General features: G+C 43.1%; 1 protein-coding gene across 2 annotated transcripts; it reads right to left on the reverse strand.

The window, feature by feature from the left end:
- Positions 1 to 433: 433 nt before the first annotated feature.
- LOC123078498 (uncharacterized) lies at positions 434 to 13,617 on the reverse strand. Of its 2 annotated transcripts, XM_044501030.1 has the most exons (5): positions 13,214 to 13,616; positions 12,313 to 12,364; positions 11,821 to 11,893; positions 8,816 to 8,852; positions 434 to 4,011 (listed from the first exon to the last, which is right to left on the reverse strand). In XM_044501030.1, the coding sequence occupies exon 5, from the start codon at positions 3,837 to 3,839 to the stop codon at positions 765 to 767; it is 3,075 nt and encodes a 1,024-aa protein (XP_044356965.1). In that variant the 5' UTR covers positions 3,840 to 4,011; positions 8,816 to 8,852; positions 11,821 to 11,893; positions 12,313 to 12,364; positions 13,214 to 13,616; the 3' UTR covers positions 434 to 764. The 2 variants fall into 2 exon arrangements, with proteins under 2 accessions (XP_044356965.1, XP_044356964.1); XM_044501029.1 differs by lacking the exon at positions 8,816 to 8,852 and having other exon boundaries at positions 13,214 to 13,617.
- Positions 13,618 to 15,641: the final 2,024 nt, after the last annotated feature.

The following is a 15,641-nucleotide window of genomic DNA, read 5'->3' on the forward strand; positions in this document are numbered from 1 at the left end:
TGAAAAACAATTCCGAAAAACAATGGTATTCCTTTGGCGCACCAAACACTGCTATTATGGAATCATGTGCTTTCAGTTCCTACGAGAGCAATTTCAGTTTTCACGATCCTTTAAAACCCTGTGATCCAAAGAAGCCCTAAACTAACACCACTTATATGTGAGAGTATAAATAAAAGAAAAAGGAAATCCAACAACATACTTGCATATTTTTAGATTAATGCTTTGTGGTTGTGCTGGGAAATTTTATCTTAGCTTCTACTCTCCGATCTCTTAGTGCTGGTAGGTGGTAGCAATGTTAAGCAATTTATCTATTTATTAAACTGCTCCTTAACTATCAAAGGGCATAAATGCATCTCCAAATAGTTCAGCAATGCCGAAAACCTGAACACAGACCAGAATAATGCATGCGCGCAGATAGCACACAACACAACGGTAAGCAGAATCCTGATCCAAACTAACAACCATCAAGTTCCTTTTTTTCCCAGTCATTCATAAGGTCCACAGCTAGCTTTCATAAGGTCCACACCTAGCTTTCATAAGTTCCACACCTAGCTTTCATAAGGTCCACAACAGAAATGGCCAAAATACGCCCAAGCACTAGAAGTACGGTAAAACAACTAGAAATACAGAGAGCCTAACTGATCATTTGCTCTCCCCTGCAGATAACACGTTCAAAGTGTGATTAATAACCAGATCACAGTGGCGACCAGATGACTACTTGACTTGATTGGAAGTAATTTAATGTTAGCTTCCAAGTCAGTCGATCAGCAGGTGCCGCCTCGGACCAGGAAAGCATCAGGAACAGAAGCTGGATCAAGCTCATAGAAGCCACGGAGCGTGCCACTTTTTTCGTCTGTCAGACGGTAAGAAGGTATATGGTGAGAAAACCTCAAGTTCTCATTTGCAGGAATCTCCAGAATACCTCTTTCATTGTCAAACCTGAACAGAGCTGTGTAACCGTCTACTGGAGTCAGAAACGAGAACTTTGTGCTAGCTTCAGTGCGCTCAGTAATCTCACCGACAGCATATTCACACGCATCATCACTGGAAGGAACCCAGTCAGGTGCCCAGTTATTGTTGTAAATGGCCCAAATTTCACCTACTCGCGGGTGAATTTCGAAGCGTTGCCCATTAACTTGGCTAGTTTCTACTAAATGAGAAAATGCGTCATTTGAATCATACTTGATCCTCCAGTTGCGGAGCTTAAATGTCCCACAGCTCACAGGTATATCACGCTCCAACCACATCTTCTCTTGCTCCAGTTGAGGACACGCTTCGAGCCAAGTTAAATGCAATCTGAATGGTTCCATATCAACTTTGGTCACCCAGCCGTAATACTTGGGAAATTTGTCAAGATCGCTGTAAAGAGCCCATATCTGGCCACGTTCAAACTTGTTATATGATCGCCCTTCTTCAAAGTTATAAAACTCCGAGTCTGGATATGTTGCAATAGTACTTGGAGAGGTGCAGAATAGCTGAGAAGAAGAACCAGGCACACTCGCGGTGCCGCCTTTCTGTTTCTCTCTTGGGGTTTGTTCAAGGGAATCATCTATCCGTTTTCCTCCACTTTGCTGATTTTCCTTTTGAGCACTTGGTTCATTTCCAGGACGTGGTGTACTAATATCACTGGCATCAATGAAACCACTGCTAATTGTCTTGTCGATAGTAACTGATGGAAACGATGCGTCCAGGTTACTAGGAAGTGATACGGTATCTAGTTCAAGAAACCCACCTGCCACACCAACCTTTTCATTTCCTTTTGTCCTATAAAATGGGATATTGTGCGAAAATCGAAGCAGTTCACTAGATGGTATAACAAAAGATGATCTATCAATTGCTTTTCCAAATAGACTGACAAACCCCTTAATCTTGACCAAGGGAAAAACAGCAGCTCCAGCTTCCATTGTGAAGTCTGACATAACCTCCACAACATCGTACTCGTATGTTTTATGGTTATCTGCATCTGAACACCACTCCATACTCCAACCCTTATAAAGAGCCCATACCTCACCCTTCCTGGGATATATTTCATAGGCACACCCTCTTCTGCCCATCACCCATGGAACAACAGTATGAGAAAACATGAGGGCACCTTTTGATACCTCTGTTTTTCCTAAATTAAACTTCCCACAAGCAACAGGCAGTTCTTTATCCGTCCATCTGTCTTCTTCATCATTAACTGCCTTATGCTCCAGCCAAGTGTACCGAATAGTGGATTTGGTAGCATTTACATGCTTTATTCGAGCATAATACCGTGGCATGCCATCGCGGTCATCATAAACTGCCCAAATCTGATCAACTGCAAACAAATTCACATTCCTGCCTTTATCGAAGTCAAAAAATTCCGGGTCAGGGTAGGTTAATTGTGCAGAATCGCAAGGATTCTTCGCAGCAGATGCATCACATGTGGATTCTTTCTTAACACTTTCCTGGTTCCCTTCTTTGGCAGTGCTTCCTTTCTCTTCATTGTGTGCTTTGCTAGGGACATGAGCTTCACCAGTTTTTACATCAGCACAAGCAACATTATCATCAAACATTTTCTTACAACTAGTGTCAGCATTTGAAAACCAATCTTTTAGTGTTCGCCTTTTTTTGCTAGGGGGGACCGGGGTACTGGCATCATGGTTTGCCTTTCTCCTAGCTGATCTCCGGGGACTAGGGCTGCCAGTAGCACCTGGCTCTGCTGGTGTATCTACTACCCTACTGCATGGGTTTTTACTATAAGCAACATCTGGACCAGCAGGGTCAGATGCCATTCTTCCACCTGCCTTGTCATTTGCACTTGGTGCAGAAGATTTAGACATGTTCCCTGTTGAAAATTCAACCCCGCTTTTCCCAGCTGCCCCTGCATGGTTAACCTTCTCCTCACCAGCCGCTCTGGCACTCTTCATATGTTCAGCAGTTTGTGCTCCATTCACCGAGGGCTTAGCATCACCATTCAACCTAGAAGGAGAGAACTTTGTAGAACAGTCTGGTTGACTGGGAAAACCACTCTGTTGTCCAACACCTCTGATTGAATTTGATGTGAATACAGAAGGCACATCCTGTCCATTCAGCTTAGAAGCAACAAAATATTTACTGCAGTTCTGACAGCGGATGCGATGATTTAGTACGCCACTGTAGTACTGATATCTTGTTCTACAGTGAATGCATATGGTCCATATTGCCTGTCCAGCAGTGGTTGATGGAACTGGTGGTTCACCTCCTGCTACGCTACTTCTATTTGCACCAGGTTTCTTCATCTGTTCTGTAGCTGTCTGCTTTGGTACTGCCGCCTGCTTTGGTACTGCCGCCTGCTTTGGTATTGGTGCCTGCTTTGGTACTGTTGCCTGCTTGGGTATTGCTGCCTTCTTTGATTGGGTAGCCTGCTTTGGTTGGGTACCTTGCTTTGGTCCTGTGGCCTGCTTTAGTTCTGAACCCTGCTTTGGTGCAATTCTAGAAGCAACCCTCCACTTGATGTCATATGCAGGTTTTTTTGTTCGATCAGACAATGTTGAGTGAGCTTCTGCTACCAATTTAAAAGCAGCTTCTGCACCAGGGTAACTATTTTTATCAGGGTGAAGTGAAAAGGCAAGCTTCCGGTACTGCTTCTTTATGGTTGCCTCATCAGCCGTTACATCCACTTGGAGAATCCCGTAGAAGTCCAACAACTCATTGATCTTTGCTTCTGCTGCACAATGCACTTCGCAGACAGTCAACAGCTGAGATAAGTTTTCAAGTTCTGGAAAAATCCTTTGTGCTTTCAGTGCAATCCTTTTAGCACCAACAAAGTCTTTGCTTTCTAACTTTTTTAAAGCAATTTCCCTAGCCTTGACGGCCTCTTCTCTGTTGGATTCCATAATACTGCTCCTGATATTGGTTCTGAAAACCAATCACACGCCTTCACATAAAATGCTATGAGCTGAAGAAGGCTTTGTAAGACCCAAATTTGATTTGAGTATCCCTGTTCAAACAATCTCAAATTTGGGACCAGCTGTCAGATACGAACAAGATCGTCTGGTGTGTCAGGTCCTGGAATTTGTCAAAGAATAACAGAAGTTATAAGACCATATTTATATCCAACGAAATACACACTCATGGGATTGCATGATGATGATGCTACTTTGTGAAGTAAATAATTAATAACAGACAATGCAGATTGGATAGATCAACAAACACCCTTTTCTCAGTAGCAATCTGAGCCTGGTTATCATGTGCAGGTTATATTCTATTTGTCAGATAATTTGTACTAAGATCTAAAAAATTGAATGATAAGATCACTACAGATTTGGGATTTGAAGGGTCTAACTATGGCTAATAGTCACATTTAAGTCCATATATGCATCATTTGTACAATGTTAACAATCAAACTAGTGCATGGATGGAATATAAAGTCAAATTAAATGCCTGTCAGATTGTATAGAACAACAATTATATAACTTTGAACTATGTTGGTACCACTAATGTGCTAATAGGGTCACCGAAGGTACAATCTCACTAATTAATCTACGCACACAGAGATGGGGACACTAATCAGGCTGTGTAGTTTCTGCCTTCAGTGGCTCGTGATGATACACGATACTGATTTCGTCATTTGGAATGGAACTGGGTAGGCAACTACGTATGATGGATCTTGATACAGTGGGATCCACAAGTATCACCATGTCAGGCACTCAATGTTGTGACATCTTAGAGTCCAGTTGTCTATTAAGCTTAGTTTAGAAGTATCCAGGGTGTGTGTGTGTGTGTGTGTGTTTCCAGGTAGAGAAGTCTGTTTGCGGTAAGAGTCCAATTATCTCCTACTCCCTCCGTTCCTAAAAATATAAGACCTTTTGGGGTTTCCACTATAGACTACATACGGAGCAAAATGAGTGAATCTACACTCTAAAGTATGTCTATATACATCCGTATGTAGTTCATAGTGAAATCTCTAAAAGGTCTTATATTTAGGAACGGAGGGAGTAGATGATAGTCTAGAAGTATCCAGGGTGTATGTGTCCTAAGTAGTAGAAGAGTCTGTTTGTGGGTAGAATCCAGTCGTCTCTTAGATGGACCCAGCCTAGTCTAGAAGTATTTAGCGTGTGTTGAATTACTGTTCAGTGAACAGTAATCAATTTGAAGGGTCTATATAAGGATGTATCCCTCTTGTAAGGAAGGAAGCAATATCTAGTTTCTACCTATGCTTCTCTTCTACCCCTCTAATTCTCCAATCTTTCCCCACTACCCTTCTGCTGTACCACAGCGCCTACATGGCGATGACCCTCGCATCCACCCACCGAGTATCCCACCCTACAACTTCTGTAGCCAACGTCGGCTACAACACTCAACTACAAGAGTCACACATATTGGTCAACTCATGGCAAAATCATGATGCACAAGGTGAATTCTCGTTATCCGTGTCCATCTAATACTCTCAAGGATGGTATACTAATCACAGTGCATCTACCATATGCATCCTTATTTTCGAAGGCGCAAGAGCTATGAATAAAGAGGAACCCCAGGACAGCGAGAACAACTTCACAGGATTTGTGGCTTCACCAGCTTCGAGGTTGAAGCTCTGAAGCCAAAGCCCCTAGCACCAAGTCCAGAGAGCAACGATTCTTTTACAAAACCAATGTTTTGTAACGATTAGTTCCGCGTTAGCTTTCCTAGAAACATCAATGTGGTACTATTGGCTCTGAACTGACAAGAAAATTATTTTCTCTATATACATCACCTGTTTTGATGACAACTCCTATTCTTCGAGACAGCAAGATTTCTCTATTGACTCTGATTACAATTTGTACAGTTAAATTTCGTGGTAGGTTGGGCACAATGAGAGGAGGCAAGGACAAGCATGACGAGATAAGTAGCCCTCAAGTTTATACAAGGAGCAAGGACAATTGGAGAAGGAAGGACAAGCATGATCTTAGCTACTGTGTTGGGATATTGTATATGGCTCATGATCACATAGTTAGGGCCCATTCGGCAACGCCCCGGCTCTCAACTCCAATAACTCCATAGTGGAGCTGAGCCGAACGCGAACTCCGTGGAGCTCAAATCTAGAAGCTAGCTTTTCTCTTAGTGCAAATTTGATGGAGTTGGAGAAGCTGCATTTCCCTGGCTCTGCAAAAATGAAGGAGTTGGGGTTGAGTGTTATTACAAGGTGCTGCCACCGCCAAGTGACCTTTGCGTACCGGTTCGGAAAATCTCTCCTCCGTAGCCTCTCTCACAATAGAAAAAAGGTGCCGTTGTATGTCTACCGAGCTGGGCTTTGCTCCCTTCCCTCTCAAACGGGCCTCAGCCCCATCTAAATGGGTTGTCAACCCATGTCAGCGACGAGAAGCTGGAGCTGCGATGCCGAACGTTTATTCCACCACTAGTTCTCACATGAGAAGCTGGAAACCGGAACGAGGAGTAGAAGTTGAGGAGTTTGGGAAGCTAGGTTGTTGCCGAACAGGCCCTTAGTATATACATGCCTATCCAAACAATGGCAAGTAAGTTTGAAGTGCAAACAGCTCCATTAAGTGATGGATTGCTCCCTGGAATTGCGGGCATGTTTGGTTGTCCTCCACATTATGCCACACTTTTGTGGCATGCCATAGTTTTTGTGCTGGCCAAATTGATCGCCACACTTGTAACAGAAGTTGGCTAGCAGCTGAGTCTATAACAAGTGGGGTATGTGACTAAGAAGTGTGGCATGCCACAACTGTGGCTACAACCAAACATTTGTCACACTTGTGGCAGATAAGTGAGGCAAACTGTGGATCCAACCAAACATGCCCTACATGTAAGATAGTGATAGGGTAATCATTCTCGGCTTAATCTATGTTCTTTTAACATTAACAGTGACAAATATCATTATTATTCATTCATTGTTGCTTCACACCACGGACATCATTTTACAATGTGCTGCTTTTATTTGTCACCATTTGCTGACTCTATTGCCACTTTGCTTCACTGTTTTCTCAGTCTAGTATCGGAATATATTTGTGGAAAATATAATAGCTCAAATGAATTATTTTTCAGAGTACTCATGAAATCACAAATATGATTCGCACAAATGCAATTTTAATCATCTGTTAGGATAATTACTGCATGTCTCTTCACTAACAGAAAGTTTTGACGAACGCAAAGAGACCCCCTCACCTCCCGCGTGGCGACAGGGAGGGAACCCTAGATCGCGCCGCCGGGCCTCCCTCCACTATCCTCCCTCACCGCCGCCATCGGGCGCGGTCAGGCAAAGCCCGGCCGTCGCGGCGGCGGCGGGGCTTCCTAGTCCTCTCGCTCGAGCGGTTGGCGCGGGCCGGCGGCTCTGGCCAGGGCGTGGTGCGGGTGCTGGGTGCCATGGGGAGGCGTCGCACGGGCGCGGTGACCCCATGTTGGTGCTGCGGAGTAGCGACTGGCAACACGGCGGCGGTGTGTGCCTAGGGATGCGACGACGGTCGGCTGACTCAGGCGGCTAGGGCTGTAGGTGGCGCGGTCCGCGGGCGGCCGCCTCCGCCGTGGCGCTCAGCTAGCGGAGGTGGCGGCGCGGCGCTGGTGGTTGTCTCGCCCTCCTCTGCCCTGGGCATGTCATGTTGTTCGCCAGCGGCTTCATCAACGTTGTCGCCACTCAACTGCTCCAGCCGATACTATCTAGTAAGAGCAAGAGGTCCCCCACTCAACTGCACTACGATGGTGGCCGCTGTTGTGGAGTCATTGTGCAGATTTGTATGACCTTTTTCCTCTTTTCTTTTATTTAATTGGTCTTTTTTCTTCTCTTTTGACAGGAACCCTTTGTATATTCTACTGATCAATAAACTCTATAGCAGTACTTTTTTGACAGTGTAAATCAACTGTAAACAAAGAGGCTTAGCGTATGCCGTTTTAGATAGTGGCATAATCATCATCATATAACCTTGAATTTGGAAATTATGTTTATTGTGAAACTTTTCCGGGTGGAATTACACAGACGCATTTCAAGTATGTAGTTTAAATATTTGCAAGGATATCAGTAGTCAAAAAAATAAAAGTCTTAACCATGTTGTCCAAAATTTCAAGAAATATAACCCAGTTATAGAACTAAGCCTTCATTAATATAATTTCTAAAAAATAAATAACTGATTCGCCCCTGGTTAATCAGTTCTAGTGGAAAATAAGCTAGACTGTACTCAGATTATTATTATTATTATTATCATTATTATTGTTATTGGCTCACATCTTTAGAAATCAGAGTCTCTGCATATCACATGCATCAGATTCGGTTACATCTAGACTTAGCTTCATACAAATTATTTCCTTTTGACTTCAAGTGCTTTTAAATTGTCGAAATATGTTCATTTACTTGTGTTTTTCTCAGAACTCCATAACTGTGCCTTAATTTTCTTTTCAGACCATCACCTTTTGATCCCCATCTCGATCTCTCTACTTTCTTCAGATTTTTTATTGTTGCCCGTTTCTGAGTTTGATTTTCTAATTTTGATTCAGAATTTCAGATATTCAAGTGTTTATGGTGCTAACAATGGATATTCATATATTCCTACGATCTTTGTACTCCGTTTTGTATTCCATTTAATTTTGGTCATATTTTTCCCCTCTGTATGTATGATGCTTACCAAGCGCATTGTATGATATATATATCAAGAGAAAAAAGGGCCCTATGTGTTCTCCTGGTACTACAAGGTTAGAATCTTCTTTCTACTCCCTCCGTCCGGAAATACTTGTCGCACAAACAGATAAAATTGGATGTATCTAGAACTAAAATACGTCTAGATACATCCATTTCCCCGACAAGTATTTCCGGACGGAGGGAGTATGTTTTATGTTGTTGGTTATGGTAGATTGCCAATACATAAGAGTGAGCTACAGAACTTACTGATCATGTTCTTCTTCCGGTTCTCATAGAAGAATTTCTGCTAGCAAAATCATATTTAGTTTACGGCAGTGTGAATGAAGGTGCAGAAAGTACATAAATGTGAAATCATGCAAGTGTTCTTCTCTGGTTCCAGTATTATGTATCTGTCTGCTTTCCCTCCATCTTATTTGTGTACATATAGTATGGTCAAGCAGGCAAATGAACAGAAAATCAATTAGCATGTAACATCCATCATACTCTTCTCAATGAATTACCTTTCGGTTTCACAACAGTTTCCTATTGAACAAATTTTATTTTCAGTGTAAACTTTAGTAAATCAGTACATCCCGCAAATGTTATGTGTGAAGAGGTATTTACAAACTTTTGCTCAGTGTAAAATTGAAAATATCAGGGCAATTTACTAACAGTGTAGCATCACTTTTTCCTCTACTTCAATCATTAGCACTGCAGTACGTTAATGGTTTATAAGGCGGTAAAGCAACCTAAAGCGAGCACCACCCGCTCTGACGCTTAAGCAACGCCTAAGTGCCTAAAGCGGCATATTTCTAAGGCGCTGCCAGGGCGCCTTGTCGCTTAAGCGACGCTTAAGCGTCTGAACCGGGACGCTTTATAAACAATGCACGTATGTTTCATACATTTATTTATTAGTTATTTTCAGTCACGGGGCAAGGAGGCAACATTTTCCAAACTGCAAGTGTGTTTTATCTATGCTTCCAACCTGCAGCTGTATTTTTACCTCCAAACTGTGGCATCGACATGTAGAGTTTGCAATGCAAATTTATGCCATATATATGGATAAGCATTCCAGCTTGCTCCCCTTGGTGGCTCACCAGTGTTCTACTCTGCTGTGCTTGAAGTGGTAGATTCATGCCATTTGTTGATGAAAGGACTAGAAAATAGACGCACATGCCTGAATATGTTTGGTGTTTAAGACTGAGCAGAAAAAACTTAAAACAATATATTGTCCTTTTTTCTGCTCAGTCTGTGCTCGATGTTCCGCATGCTTGAATTCAGCTAGTTCCTCCTAGATGCCAAACCAACTCATTCCTCCAAATCGCTGGAATCACGCGGAACCACCCCCTCTCTCAACAGAGAGCCTATCGACGCAACAAGCGGAGTGGACGGAGCGAACCGTAGCCGCCGCTGGCCTCAAGACAACGCCGGCGTAACTGTCAGCGGGAGATCTCGAGGGAGAGAGATCCAGGGCCATGGAGCCAGTCCCCCTCTGTCCGCGCTATCTTTCACTTTCTAGAACAAGGTCGCCCTCCTCCTCTATGACCTCCAGCAGCAGGTGACGAGCAGAAAAGAGGCGGAGCAGTTGTGGCAGGCAGGACTTCTACCAAAGCTGGTGAGCTAGTAAACATCAGCAGCTGACCAGAACCTACGAGCGTAGCGGCAGCGGTGATGTTTGATGCTTACGATATACGACCAACAATGTTCGATGCTAAGATTTTGCTTCCCTGTTTTGAGTGCATGACTTGTGTTTTGACCAAATTTTTGACATGTACAGACAGATATTGAGGAAATGCCAGGAGCTATAATACCGACAATGTAATATATGTGTGTGCGAGTCTTGCCATTCCAAGGCAAAGAGGTGAGATAAGCTAAATCTATTACGTTCTGCTCCCTCAACCAAACGCTGACATGGAACCATTCTATCTCACCTAATTGCCTCCACCAAATACTGAAATGGAACCAACACATTCCAGTGGAATCAAACCATGACATTCCATTCCACTTTGTTCCCAAACCAAACACATCCAAAGATTAGCATTCAGCCTACAAGAATATAGCACAGAAAGAGAGAACCCAGTGCCAAACATGGACCAACAGCGATACGCTGAAGAGGAAACAGGGCGGCAACGAACACGTCTGCTTCTAGTATTATTATGTCTAGGATTTTTTTCAATATGCTGTATGGTAATTATTGTACACGGTGAGAGCAAACATATGAATGCATTATGTGTGTATACAGACAATGACAAACTTAATATAGGTATATACAATGATGAATATATAAAATTTATTCTCTTGCTTAATTGGGTGCTAAAACAGTCCAAACAGAATGATATTATCAATTAAACAAAGCATAATCAAGTTTAGGCTGGCATACGCACAAGCCGAAGCCACATAGAAGGGGCCCTTAAAGCTAGGTCTTGTGCTTTTCTAATTAAGCAATGAGAACAGTAATCTTCTTTCCTCAAAGTTTGTCCTATGATTTCATCTCATCTCAACCAAGTCAACAGCACCCGCTGATCTTCCAGGTGGTGATTTCCAATATATGCGCCTCACACTATTTTAGGATGTGCCGCAAATGATCTAGGCAACAGCCCACAGGCCATTATGGAATTGTGTAGACATAATAGAGGCAGATGCATAAGGTGGGGGAAATGTTCGATTCAGGTGTAAGTATTGTACACAAGAATACAGAGGAAACTACAAGAGTTCAAGCACATTTGCTCAAGATGTCCAAGAGAGAGATCAGATAATACCCAAATGCGACTGATCCTACTCTTCGGCAGCTTCAAACTGAAGTTGCAGCAGCTGAAGAAAACTAGGATAATATTAATGGTGCATTTTCCATGTTCCCATTGCCTTATTACTATTTCTAAACTGTCATATTTTCATCTAATCATTAATTTCTATATATTTACGTATCATGGTGTCGCCAAACCAGTATCAGTATCGCCATACCTGGGCAACCTACGACAACAGCACCCTAAGGCTTTCAAAAAAAGTTCAAGCTCAATAAGCACTTCGAGTTTGGCTCAAGCCTTAAACTAGCCGAGCTCAAGCCTAGACTCAAGCCCATGAGGCTAACGAGCTTGAGCTCAAATAGCTAAGCTCAAGCCTAGCCTCTATTTTTACGTATTTAGCGCTTGAGCTCAAATAGCTGAGCTCAAGCCTAGCCTCTATTTGTATGTATTTAGTAACTCACATGACATACCAATATGAAACGTGAACATCCAAAAAGGGGGGGTCAATGGTTATGTGAAGCCACTCACCAAAGAAACGTAGATCAGAGTCAGTACCAGGTGCACAAACTCCAAGTACAGTAACTCTTCTTGAGGAAGAAGCCTAAGTGACAAGACAAGACAATTAGAGGACAATGGGAGAAATTGTACATATTGCTAATTTACAATTAAACAATGTAAACACAGCCTGCGTGATTTGCTTAAAAAAAGGGCATACCCAGTGCTGAAAGTTCCCACACAAGGTGGGGCCTGGGGAAGGGAATTTCTAGACAGCCTTACCCATACATAATAATTCTCACATGGAAGACAAAATGGAACTGGTAACAAGTGGTGGTGCCGTAAATGAAGATGACCAAGTATCAAACTGTAACCGAATTAAACCGTATCAAAATTATACACTAAGCGATATACTCCTTGCCAGCCATGCTAATCGAGTTTGCAAATGTTGGGGATTCCCTTGGTTGCACACGCAATCCAAAAAAAGAATGGAACGCATAGCCAGAAACCCAGAACACGGCATACCTTCAGACAAGCTAGCAGCTCCAAATGGTCAATGCAAGTATCAGCAATGTAGCTGCATCCATTGAGACAAATATCAGATTTGAAAGATATTTGTTGAATAAAACTTTTATCATACATGGTTGCATACATACAAAGTTCACATAACTTGTGTCAACTAGCAACTTGTATTCAATATGCCATTGGTTTCAGGGACATACATTTGCTAGTAATGCTAAACCTATGGGGTAGTGCTTGGTCTGGCTTGTCTGGAAGGAAAACTGAGGAAGGTAAGATGTCATAGTTAAAGTCTTAAAGATAATATATAAATTAGTAGCCTTGTCAAAAAACAGACAATCTTTTAACTCTCACTAGGAGATTTTTTGTGATTAAATCAAGAGAAACGAATTGGGGAATCCCAATCCCTTTGTCTCCAGAGTATTTAACTACCCTGTTTACATTCTTCATATTCAGAACACAAAAGAGAGGCCATGTTCTTATCATTTAAACTTGACGAGCTAATTCAAATATTAGTTGACTTCAAGAAAGAACCGATTAATATATAATGAGGAATAACTCAAAGCAGATTTCTCAGAAAAAAATACTAAAGTTGGTATTTCAATGTTTACTCGAGCATAGCCAAGCACTGTTTGCAATCCTAGTCCAACATGTGCACATGACTTTGACTAGAGAATGAGGCCCTTCATTGTGCTGTCTTGATAAGGTGGACAGTTAGCACTGCTGGATCTCAAGAAACTCTGTCTATTGGTCCTCTAATCAGCCCAACACTAGTTTAAGCCCTAATTACAATATCTCGATTTACACTCACATGAGTTCAAAGCTACACCCTCTGTTCACTAATTCAAAACTGCCAAAACGTCCTACATTGGTGAACAGAAGTAGTACAACATAAAAGAATTCTTACCGATGGGACAGGGCCGGCAGCGACTGGAAGCAGAGGAGCGTCGGGGCGAGATGGAGATGGAGAGGTTACTCGTGACAGACTTGAGCCCGTCCAGGGAGAATGCGTGCAGTCCCGGCGGAGGAGGCAGGCGACGGAGCAGGGCTGGGCGGAGGTGGATGTGGCGGCGGCGTAAACCCTAATCCCCGTCTCTGTCCGCCATTTTGCCCGCGCTGAGAAGGAGCGAAGGGAGAGGTGGGGACGGCAGTAGCGACGGTCGAGCTAGGGCCCCTCGCGCCGCCGAGTTGGAGCTCCTCGCGCCGTCGAGCTCGCGCTCTTTGCGTCGCCGCCGCCGCCGCTGCGTTTCTTGCTTCTCTCTGGCTTCCCTTCTCCGAATTTTAATTGGGGCCAGACGGGGTGCAAGAGTTTCTAGATCGATCCGGAGGAAAAATAATACGGAAAGGGTGAACCAATCCCTAAAACGGGCCTCCAACCAGGCCCCGGAAAAGGCCTTGCTAAAACGGGCGTGCTTTGTTGGTCGCATAGAGCCCAATCAAACCCATGCGAAAAGAATTTGACTTTTTTTTTACAATAATACGACTTTATTTCTCAAATAATAGATAGGACATTTACAAGCATATGAGAAATAGAGTCAGGAGGGTTAGAATCTCAAAGTGAAGAAGCTCTAGGACTAAAGCAAAGCTTTGCTAAATAATTTGCTATCTCATTTGCTTCACGGAAGCAATAATGATACGAAACTTTCCCAAACTCATTAGCAAGGTTACGGCATTTCCTTACCGTCACAACTTCAGGGCCGAAGTAGTCCTCATGTTGGTTCAAGGTTTGTACCGCAAATGTATTATACTCCCTTCGTTTCTAAACATAAGTCCTTTTAGAGATTCCACTATACAAACTACATTCGGATGTATATAGACACCTTTTAAAGTATAGATTCACTCGTTTTGCTCCGTATGTAGTATATAGTGGAATCTCTAAAAAGACTTATATTTAGGAACAAAAGGACTATGATTCAACAATCACTCAGTTGCCTCCAACTTTTGCTGCCAAATAGAGCTCATTACGAATAGCACTCAATTCTGCACAATCAACATTGTTAACATGTGGTACAAACCAGTTAGCTGTAACCAGAAAACCCCCTTATCATCACGTGCGACAATTCATGTGGCACCCGATTGCGTGGCAGGGTGAAATGCGGTGTCCATATTGACCTTAACTAAACCCTAAGGCGGCCTCTTCCATATGTGATCACGCTTTTGAACTGGTTGATTGGGAGTCGCTGCTCTAATAAAGTTTGTGCCCAATACTTTGATAGAAACGCTCGTACTATCAGGTGAATGGATAGTCTCACCTCTCACAAACTAGCGTAGTTGCCACTAGATATACCACGTTGTGACAACAATCAGCTCCGCCATTGGCAGGTCCCCACAGTTTGCCTAGTTTCTTTCTAAAATTTCCATAGTAACGATCCCGAGCGATCTTCCGTCATTGCCTTCATAATGACCTCCTGTAGGATCGGAAGTATGTCTAGAGGGGGGTGATTAGACTACTTGACCAAATAAAAATCTAGCATTTTCCCAATTTTAAGTCTTGGCATATTTTAGCAACTTAGAACAAGTCAAGCAATCAACCTACACATGCAAGTCTAAGAGTATAGCAGCAGAATGTAAAACATTTGCATATGAAGGTAAAGGGAGGAGTTTGGAGGGAGCAAACGCAATGTAGACGCGGAGATTCTTTTCCCGTGGTTCCGATAGGTGGTGCTATCGTACATTCACGTTGATGGAGACTTCAACCCACGAAGGGTAACGGTTGCGCGAGTCCACGGAGGGCTCCTCCCACGAAGGGTCCACGAAGAAGCAACCTTGTCTATCCCATCATGGCCATCGCCTACGAAGGACTTGCCTCACTAGGGTAGATCTTCACGAAGTAGGCGATCTCCTTGCCCGTACAAACTCCTTGGTTCAACTCCACAATCTTGACGGAGGCTCCCAAGTGGCACCTAACCAATCTAGGAGACACCACTCTCCAAAAGGTAATAGATGGTGTGTTGATGATGAACTCCTTGCTCTTGTGCTTCAAATGATAGTCTCCCCAACACTCAACTCTCTCACACAGATTTGGATTTGGTGGAAAGATGATTTGAGTGGAAAGCAACTTGGGGAAGGCTAGAAATCAAGATTCTTGTGGTTGGAATGGAATATCTTGGTTTCAACACATGAGTAGGTGGTTCTCTCTCAGAAAATGTATGTTGGAAGTGTAGGCACGTTCTGATGGCTCTCCTCCCGAATGAAGGAAGGGTGGAGGGGTATATATAGCCTCCACACAAAATCTAACCGTTACACACAATTCACCAAACTCAGTGGGACCGAATCAGAAAACTCGGCCAGACCGATTCAGTTAAAAATGTGAACGTTAGGCTTTTCGATGGGAC

This window comes from Triticum aestivum, chromosome 3D, assembly GCF_018294505.1.
Source record: "Triticum aestivum cultivar Chinese Spring chromosome 3D, IWGSC CS RefSeq v2.1, whole genome shotgun sequence".
NCBI lineage: Eukaryota > Viridiplantae > Streptophyta > Magnoliopsida > Poales > Poaceae > Triticum > Triticum aestivum.